This window comes from Agrilus planipennis, unplaced genomic scaffold (assembly GCF_000699045.2).
Source record: "Agrilus planipennis isolate EAB-ADULT unplaced genomic scaffold, Apla_2.0 scaffold294, whole genome shotgun sequence".
NCBI classification, from domain to species: Eukaryota; Metazoa; Arthropoda; class Insecta; order Coleoptera; family Buprestidae; genus Agrilus; species Agrilus planipennis.
Genome location: NW_020439100.1, coordinates 4,854 through 14,509, shown reverse-complemented (window position 1 = coordinate 14,509; position 9,656 = coordinate 4,854). Strand labels below are relative to the sequence as shown.

Sequence of the window (9,656 nt, the reverse complement as noted above, 5' to 3'; positions counted from 1 at the left end):
CCAGAGAAGAGAGACTAGTATAGAAGTCCAATTCAAATGGAGGACTAAAACGTGAGTAAGAAATTCTAAATAGAACCAGGAGATGGCGTTGCTATGAAAATGAGCGCCTCAACGCTGTATTGAGTCGGAGCAAAGAGTGAACGCAGTAATGGCAGGGGTAAATAGTAGAAGTGGTGGGATCATAGAACGCATAAGTCTTTTTACTTTGCTGTTGTAAGCCAAGTTTGTAAAGAAAAAAAAAAAAACGGTTGATTTTCCGAAGCGACGACTACCGGTCGGATGGCAGAAGCTTCGAGATTTACCGACATGTTATCCGAAACGAAGTCCGGATTATTAACCCAGCATTGGACTTCTATACTAGTCTCTCTTCTCTGGTATAGATAATGCATAACAACCATCGACGTTTACTAATGGACATGCCTTAGCGGCCAGAATTGTGGTTCAACAAAAGAAAGAGATGGAACGAAGTTTCGGACAATATCCATCTCTCTCACGATAGTGCGTAAGCGTGTCATGAAAGAGATAGCACTAGTCCGAAACCATACGCCCTCCATATCTCCCTCACTCTTTTCGAGCCAAGAAATTATTACAACGACATACGGCTAAGGCACGTCCATTAATATATGTCTATGATAACAACCTAACGACAGTCTAGCCACAGCATGAAGATTCTGTACAGTAGGTTCACTTTTTTGATCTGTTTAAAATACCGATATTTTTTTGCGAATTTCTTAGAATATTCAGTACGTATGAAGTCGATAATCGGTAAATTTTACCTAGACACTATTGTTTATTTCTTAACAATGACATATAGTTGTCGTTATTTAGAGTATTTTGTGTTGTTCATATTGTATTGTTTTTGTTTATCCAATTTTGGAGCGTCGATAATTTTCTCCCAGCCAGTCCTCTTTAATTAAATCTGCTCCCTTTTCTCCTACCATGATGGCTGGCGCGTTGGTATTTCCGCTTGGAATGGTAGGCATAATGGAGGCATCGATTACCCTGAGACCTCCCACTCCGTACACTCTCAATCTGGGATCAACCACTGCGGTCGAATCAGTTTCAGGACCCATTTTACACGTTCCAACTGGATGGTAAATTGTCATTGAAATTGTCCTTATGTGACATTCCCAGTATTTGTCGCTTCCAAAAGTGTGATTCCTGCAGTTTGGGAACGGAATTGTATGAATGCGGGAGCCAAATTGCTTGAAAACTCTTGACTGTGATAACTTTACTGCGAATTTTGCTCCTTCTACTAATGTTTTGATGTCGAAGGAATCCGCAAAATAGTTAGCGTCGATTATGGGGTAATGAAATGGATTTTTGGTACGTAACCTGACCGTTCCTCTTGATCTTGGACGCAAAAGCAGAGGCATAATTGTCCAGGCATCCCTATTTGCAATGGGTTTGTACACTGTGTTGTATAAGTTATCAGTAATTCCCAGTACTGTTCGCACTTTTCGTCCACCATCAGAATTTATACTTGCTGGAGCCATATGGAATTGTATATCCGGCCATGATCTGTTTCCGTAAATCGTGTTGATGAACCCCAATCCTTCCACGCCTCCCAGTGTTGTCATGGGTCCCTTTTCGTTCATTACGTACTGCATGGTCATCGGAAATGCCTCAAAACGATCTTGGACTATCGAAATGGGCTTGTCAACAAGGAACGTAAGACCACCCATGCCCACATGGTCTTGAAGATTGTCGCCCACTCTTAAATCGCTTATTACCGGAATTCCCAGTTTTGATATGTGCTCTTTGGGGCCGATTCCGGAAAGCATCAGAATTTGTGGCGAATTAATTGATCCAGCCGATAAAACAATTTCTCTCCTAGCTGTAATTACTTGACGTCTTCCATGTCTGTAAAATTCTACCCCGAATGCTCTTTTAGTATGTGGACTTATTAACAGTCGAGTCACATGCGCGTTCAAAGCGATATGAAGATTTCTTCTAAGACGAGCTGGTCGAAGAAATCCTTTTGCCGTAGAACACCGTTGTCCTCTTCTGATGGTGCCTTGGGCGATCATGAATCCTGCTTGCTCAGCTCCGTTAATATCACGAATGGGATATCCCATTTCGTTCCCTGCTTGTACAAACGCTACCACCAGTGGAGTTCTCCAGGGGGACTCTTGGACTGTTAGATAACCTCCTGTACCGTGGTATGGGGTTTTCTGGAGGTAAGGGTTTCTGTTGTCTTCCGATTTTTTAAAATAGTACAGGACATTTTCGTAATCCCAGCCAGGATTCCCTAATTTTTCCCATAAATCATAATCATTTTTATTACCTAAAAGCATTAAAATTGTATCTATACATACTTATTATTCATAGTCGCAGAGTGTAAAAATTTCTATTGCAAATTTAACTTTCCTAACTCGTATTATAACATTTTGGAATCCCCAATTCTTATTTGAGTTTCCAAATTTACAAAGTAGTTTAATTAATGCAGTTCGAACATGTCCGATTGCAAAACATTTTGAAAGACGATAGTGAAAGGCTTTCTAAAATTTCAATCGCTGTCTGAACTTTTATGTGTATTTTATTCTAATTAACGGTCCTGTTTGCCATTGTTGAGTTTATGGATGCTAATTGTTTCCGAAATATTACGCAACTAAACTGAGAACTGTAATTACAGTTACTTATAGAAAGTCGCTTAACCAAATAAATGCGTNTCAATGTACAATGAAAAAATTATTTGTGGTATTAGTAGGTAAGCAGTTCAAAAGTTTTTTAATTCTCGGTAACAACTTCTTCCACCAGTTCCTCGCTAAGCAAAGTATTACATTTTAAATATAATCTGTACTTAAACACAAACTTTTTGTAAAGATATTTAACCGCTTTAGTATGTATTTAGTACTTCGTCACACATAAAGTTGACTTATGATCACCTACAGAAACGCATTCAATTCAAATCGTGTTCGACAATGTCTCCACCTTTCTCAGCTATCATAAGAGTTGGAGCGTTCGTATAATGAATCTACAACACCTTTTATTCCATAAACGTTTAATCTTTGATCATCTACAGCATTTTTATCACTGTGATAGTGTACCTGTTGTAAAAGTGACATGTTATATCATACATTTCCAGGAAACGTTTGTGTCAGAACCATCAGCCTTGCAATTGAATATGGGTTTTTTATAAGGTTCAGTTTCTACGGATTACATGGCAGACTATTGAGTAATATTCAAAATTATTTTAATATCTTCTTAGAAATGAAGAGGTATTGGAAAGAATAGGAGAACAGAGGACTCTGTGGAAGTCAATAAGAAATAGACGAGATAGGTTGGTAGGACACCTTTTCAGGCATGAAGGTCCAGTCAGAGACATATTAGAGGCAGAAATAGAAGTTAGGAGGGGTAGAGGTAGACCTAGGTTAGATTACTGTTCACAAATAGTTAAGGATGGGGGTTGTTCTAGTTTTAGACCGAGCGGCATGGCCTAGAGATCTAGACCATTGCTTAGCATTCGGGAGGACGCCGGTTCGATTCCGGGTCCGTCTGCCTTGGGCCAAGTTTTTCTGTGGTTTCCTTGAATCACTTAGGCAAATGCTGAGGCAGTAATATTCCACAGATAATCTCACTCTCTTCTGTCTTCATTTTGTCAGTCTCATCTTTCTCACCCGAACCACCACCCACCCATTCCCACGATTCCTGAAAGCAGGCTGAAGAGGGCCTTCCGCCCTACCTTCCGGCTTAGTCCGGAGGGACTGCCCGCCCACCAGCATTACTGGCTGGTGGGAATGAAACACCCAAAAGTTCTTTTTTTTCTAGTTTTAGAGAAATGCGAAGATTAGCTCAATATAGGAAAGACTGGAGGTATGTGTCTAACCAGTCTTAGGACTAACGACCTCATGATGATGATGGTCTTCTATCTCTTCATTTTCAGAAAAGTAATTTGGATTAATTAAATAATTATTGTCAGAAAATATAATCTACCTCTACTTTTTGGTCGAAGGGGCATTGGAAAATCGTAAAAGATCTTTCAGAGTATCCATTATTTTTTCTATTGATGCCTTTGGTTGCATTTACAACATGCATTTTGCCATCAGCATCTTCGTATTCTACCCCATATGCGGTGATCATGTTATGATCTATAAGGATTTTGGTTACTGTAGGTTTGGTTTTCAAATGAAAATTTGCAATGGGGATGCATTCGGGTTGACGCTTTCTCTACATCCATGTATGTTACTGCATTGTAATTAGCATAGTTGGATTCGTGTTGAATTTTTCCTTAAACTGCAGTCTCGGCTATATTTGTATGTTCTGGCGGATATTATAACTGACTGTTGTATAGCCGTCATTAAAATCAATTATGGTAAAATCTTCCTGAAATATGGCTGGACTTCATTAAACGATCTAACCGTATTCTCTATAGTTTCAGCGTCCTCTTTTTTTGAAAAAAGTGGTTTAGAAAAAAAGATATTCAATTTTTTAACCATAGATCATCTAATATGTACCCTCATAAAGAGTGTAATTGTGAAACCGCTGTCACAATTTCAAGTTGATTCACGCAACGGTGTTCAGGTAATGTCCTCCCAGTTTGAAAGAAGTGATTTGGAAGAAAATGCATCCAGTATTTTAACATAAGCGAACTTAATTGCGTTTTTTATTACAGTATACATACCCTCATGAACTCTGAAGGACCTAAAGGCCCCTTGTTCTGTAAGAGTATGCGGGTTTGCAAACCTGTTTCAGTTTATACGTATACTGCGTAATCGGTTTTTTAATCTGGCGGTAAACCACTTCATTATGACATTCCAAGAAAAGCACACCAAACTCGAATTATGGCGTCCTCAGGGGTAAAGCAGTCCGGATGTAAACTAGTCCCCCATTCGGATGTCTAGTCGGGGACAATCTCGGGGGATTGATCAATAAGTGCAACAGGGGAAGGTGCAATATTTCTCTAGTGGAATGTTAGAACTATGAGCGAGTAGGGAAATTAGAGAATTTGAAAGTCGAAATGAATAGGCGAGAATTAGATATAGTAGGCATTAGTGAAGTCCGTTGGCCAGAATACTGGTATTCAAAGGAAGAAGAAGTAGGGAAAGAGCGAATGTAAAGATAGGAGACGAAATATTAGAAGTGGCTGATTTTAGGTATCTAGGAAGTCAGATAAGTCAGGACAGAAAGAATAGTAGGGATATAAAGCAGAGGATAGCGCATGGTCGAGTTGCCTTCAAGAAAAAGAAGTCACTTCTATGCCCGCGAACGATTAAATTAGAAATTCCAAAAATACTGTTAAAGGTGTATGTTTGGAGTGCAACGCTGTATGGGTGCGAAACATGGACGGTGGGCGCGGCGTAAAAGAAAAGGTTTGAAGCGTTCGAAATGTGGTGTCACAGGCGAATGATGAGTATACCATAGATAGTGAAGGTTAGAAATGAAGAGGTATTAGAAAGAATAAGAGAGCAGAGGACTCTATGGAAGTCAATAAAAAATAAACGAAATAGGTTGGTGGGACACCTTCTCAGGCATGAAGGTCTATTCAAAGATCTATTAGGGGCAGAAACAGGGGTTAAGAAGAGTAGAGGTAGACCTAGGTTAGATTATTGTTCACAAATATTTAGTTAAGGATGTGGGTTGTTCAAATTTTAGGGAAATGCGGAGATTAGCTCTGGATAGAAGAAGTGGAGGTGCATGTTCAACTTTCTGGAGGCATGGATAACAGTGGAATTGACGACAAGTCTTTGGCAATTAATGTGTTTTTTGTTGAGTTTTTATTAGGACGTTAATTTGAATCTTAATTTTCTGTTGTATAACGTAAGGCTCATTCTTCGGCACTTGTAGGAGCAGTTATCAGATATGAAAGGCTGAGGACGTTACACATACATTTTTTTTTTATTACTACAATACTTCGGATTGACTTGAGCAAGTAAAGTTCCTAGCCGATATTCCGATTTCTGCATACTCTACAGAACACCTTGGGTAGAGAAACTATTGATAATATTTTCTTACTTTTATTTTAATGTAACAACAAGCTTTATGTTTGCAAACTGAACTAAAAAAACTGTTTGTTATGTGTACTGTCTTTGGTATTACTTGTTAGCTTAAAACGAAAAATTTTAAAGATGCAGTAGCAAACAAAGATAATTAGGTGTCGCAGATGATTTACTTTATTTTTTATGGGTTTCAAAACCTATGATGTAGACGAAATTTGATCTCTAAGAATATCAATTTGAACTAGTCCAATTCCAGTCTTCTTTGATCATGTCTGCTCCCTTTTCGGCAATCATGAATGTGGGAGCATTTGTATGACCAATGGGTATAACAGGCATAATAGATGCGTCTATAACTCTTAATCCTTTCACTCCATAAACTCTTAATCTTGGGTCTACTACAGCGTCATCGTCATCCTTCGAACCCATTTTACAAGTACCACACTGATGATAAATTGTAAAAGTGAAATGACGTGCCATACATTTCCAATAGTCATCTGTCCCAAAACCATTAGCTTCACAGTTGGGTATCGATTTTTTATACAGTTCAGTTTTTATAGACTGCATGGCGGGTTGCTGTGTGATATTCAGAAGGATTTTCAGACCCTTAATGATAATGTCTAAGTCCTCCTCTTCGGAGAAATAATTTGGTTCAATTAGAGGTTTGGATGAGTAGTTGTTATCTTTAAGAGTTATCCTCCCTCTGCTTTTCGGGCGCAGGAGCATTGGAAACACCATAAAGTTGGATCCTCCAATTATGGGACCGTAGACCTTGTTATAAATGTCTTTATCGATACCAAAAATCCTTCTGAAGGTTTTTGTAGAGCTAAGTGAGCCATGTAGATATAAGAGCTCTATGTTAGGGTAGCCGTTCGGATCAAGAGGATTTTCTGTATCGTGGTAGCTAATGGTTTCGCAGCCTCCGGATAGTGTATAAATTCCTTTATGATTGGGAAAGTACTCTTTGAAACTCTTCGGTTTTAGAAGATTTGAGTGAGCATTGGTGGTATTAACTAAAAAGGTCAGCCCTCCAACTGCGATATGGTCCATAAGATTGTAACCAACTTTTAAATTTTTTAAAGCTGGTACGCCTACTTCTTCAAGATGTTCTTTTGGTCCAATTCCGGACAGCATCAATAACTGGGGAGAGTTGATTGCTCCCGCACAAACAATTACTTCTTTACTTGCGTTCACAAAGTATCTTTTACCATTATTTAGTATAAATTCTACGCCATACGCCAACATTGTGCTAGGATTAATAAGAATTTTCGATACCATCGCTGACTTCTTAAGGTGGAAGTTATTTCTGTTTTTAATTGGGTGAAGATAAGATCGACTTGCGCTGGCTCTTACTCCGTCTTTCATCGACGATTGAAGAAATGACACACCAATTGATGTTGCACCATTGTAATCAACGTACCTAGACCCGTATTCTATTTCTGCTTCAACTGCGGCTTTTCCTATGCTCGAACGATATGGTTGATTACTGACAGTTACGTAGCCATCTTGAGAATGATATTTAGTATCGTTATCATATCCAGGAACGACAAAATTTTCAACTTTTTTAAAATATGGTAGAACTTCCTTGAACGACCAGCCCGTGTTTCCCATTTTTTCCCAATTGTCATAATCTTTTCTATTTCCACGAGTATAGATCATGAAGTTCAAAACACTGGAGCCTCCGAGTACTTTTCCTCTAGGAAAATTACACTGCCGATTTTCCATCCCTAGACAGTAATTATCACTTGGTACCGTTTTGTAATCCCAGTTTGCCTCACTGAGCTGGAGAAAATTAGCCAAAATGGGGATGTCCATAATGAATTTTTCGGAACCGCCTGAAATGAGAAAAGAACCTTGCATTGATAATGTCTAAATGTAAATACGCTAACTGAGCGTCAGGGGTTGCATATGGGTGATGTATGACCATTGCAAATTCACTGCATCACGCAGCTGCTGTAACTACTGGACCGTTATCAAACATCCCACGATTAGCTAGAGGAGCTTATTCTTCTGTGGTCACATATTTTACTTTATCAATGCTGGAGCGCTGCAGATTAATCATAAATTTTTGATGAAACTTGGTAAAAACTTTCAGGAAGTTGCCAAAGTGTCGAAGTCTTCATATGGATATAATGCACTAGGAAATAAAATCACTTTTGAGTGAATTAACAGGGGATGAAGTATTTCTGTAAACATTTAACGTATCAGAATTCAGAAAAGTATAAATTTCACAATGTTTTACTTTAGTTTGTCTTGATTTTATTATAACTACTTAGAAAATGTATTTTGTAAAATCTTTTGCTGTCGCTCATTTTTGTGTGTGTTTTGCACCTTAAAATTGATTTTCAGTTGTATACTACATTTGAAAAGACTGTTAAAGGTGTAGTATATGTTTGAAGCGGGGCACTGTGCGAGACAGACGGTGGACGTGACGGAAAAGAAAAGATTAGAAACGTTCGAAATGTGGTGTCCCAGGCTAGTGATGAGATTACCGTAGATAGAGAAGGTTAGAAATAAGGAGGTATTAGAAAGAATAGGTGGACGCTATGGAAGTCAATAGGAAATAGGTGAGATGGGTTGGTAGGACACCTTCTCAGGCATGAAGGTCTAGTCAGAAACATGATTTAAAAGGAGTAAAAGTAGATGCAGACTAGATTATTGTTTGCAAATAGTTAAGCATGTGGGATGTTCTTGTTTTAAAGAAATACGAAGATTAGCTGAGGATAGGAAAGGATAGGGTGTGTGTTCAACCTGTCAAATGACTGACAACCTTGTGATGATGATAACTAAATTGTATATTTACCAGCTTCTAATAGAAGTACATTCCAATTAGGATTTTCAGTCAAACGATTTGCTATCACGCTTCCTGCCGTACCAGCACCAACTACGATGAAATCGTATTCTGAAAGTATCTCCAAAGTATCGTCTGGTTCATTTGCGGCTTGTTCACATGACTCTTTTATAAAATCGAACAAGGATCCGATTAAGCTTCCAGCGTAAATTGGAACGATATAGGATAGAATGAAGCACCTTTTAAAAATTTTCATATCGAATGGTTTAGCTACAAATGAAATAAAATGACTACCTAAACTAAAATTTTTTGTTATTTAACAAGCGTATTATAGTGTACAAAAATGACGTTACATTTGCATAAAATGATTAAAATTCGGTAGAACAAACTAAATAAGAGACAGACAATATTTGCTTGGTTTATAATATATAATATCTGTTTGTCAATTATATTTAGTTTAAACGAGTTTTATAGAAAACAATAAAAATATTGCGACGCACTTTTAGTAGTGCACTTTTTTATGCATAAAATTATGTACTTGAAGGTATTAAAATAAAATACGTAATTAATGAAAAAGCTCGCATAAAATTTACTTCTACAACTTTCTCTGACGGTTCCAAAATAGAGATTACTAATGGGAAATGGATCGATTTTCTATAGAATATGCGTAGGTATAACTAGACAAACATTCTCTGATGCACAATGGATGATAAAAAAATGTTGTAACTGCTAATTATGCATATATTTCAGTCCTCTCTTTTATTATCTCTTTTTAAAACTACTCGAGAGATATTTTTTTATTTAATTGAGCAATAAAATTAATTTTAAGTAGGTTGTATATTTTTCACACAAATATTTATTGCATTGTTGAGAGATGTAGACCTAGATTAGATGACTGTTATACTACATTTACTTTCTGTAGCGATGTG

General features: G+C 37.7%; 2 protein-coding genes across 2 annotated transcripts; both read right to left on the bottom strand.

Moving 5' to 3' along the window:
- Positions 1-598: 598 nt before the first annotated feature.
- LOC112905322 (glucose dehydrogenase [FAD, quinone]-like) lies at positions 599-4,083 on the bottom strand. The gene is made up of 2 exons (XM_025977478.1): positions 4,044-4,083; positions 599-2,308 (listed from the first exon to the last, which is right to left on the bottom strand). The coding sequence occupies exons 1-2, from the start codon at positions 4,081-4,083 to the stop codon at positions 864-866; spliced, it is 1,485 nt and encodes a 494-aa protein (XP_025833263.1). The 3' UTR covers positions 599-863.
- Positions 4,084-5,941: 1,858 nt separating this feature from the next.
- Positions 5,942-9,025, bottom strand: LOC108740761 (glucose dehydrogenase [FAD, quinone]-like). The gene is made up of 2 exons (XM_025977483.1): positions 8,740-9,025; positions 5,942-7,771 (listed from the first exon to the last, which is right to left on the bottom strand). The coding sequence occupies exons 1-2, from the start codon at positions 8,981-8,983 to the stop codon at positions 6,171-6,173; spliced, it is 1,845 nt and encodes a 614-aa protein (XP_025833268.1). The 5' UTR covers positions 8,984-9,025; the 3' UTR covers positions 5,942-6,170.
- Between the last annotated feature and the right edge of the window lie 631 nt (positions 9,026-9,656).

Coding starts and splice junctions, on each gene's coding strand:
- LOC112905322 (XM_025977478.1), bottom strand. CDS start 4,083: ATGATCACCGCATATGGGGTAGAATACGAAGATGCTGATG. Junction 2,309..4,043: donor AGAATACGAAGATGCTGATG/GCAAAATGCATG, acceptor AAGTATGTATAG/ATACAATTTTAATGCTTTTA.
- LOC108740761 (XM_025977483.1), bottom strand. CDS start 8,983: ATGAAAATTTTTAAAAGGTGCTTCATTCTATCCTATATCGTTCCAATT. Junction 7,772..8,739: donor TGTACTTCTATTAGAAGCTG/GTAAATATACAA, acceptor TTCTCATTTCAG/GCGGTTCCGAAAAATTCATT.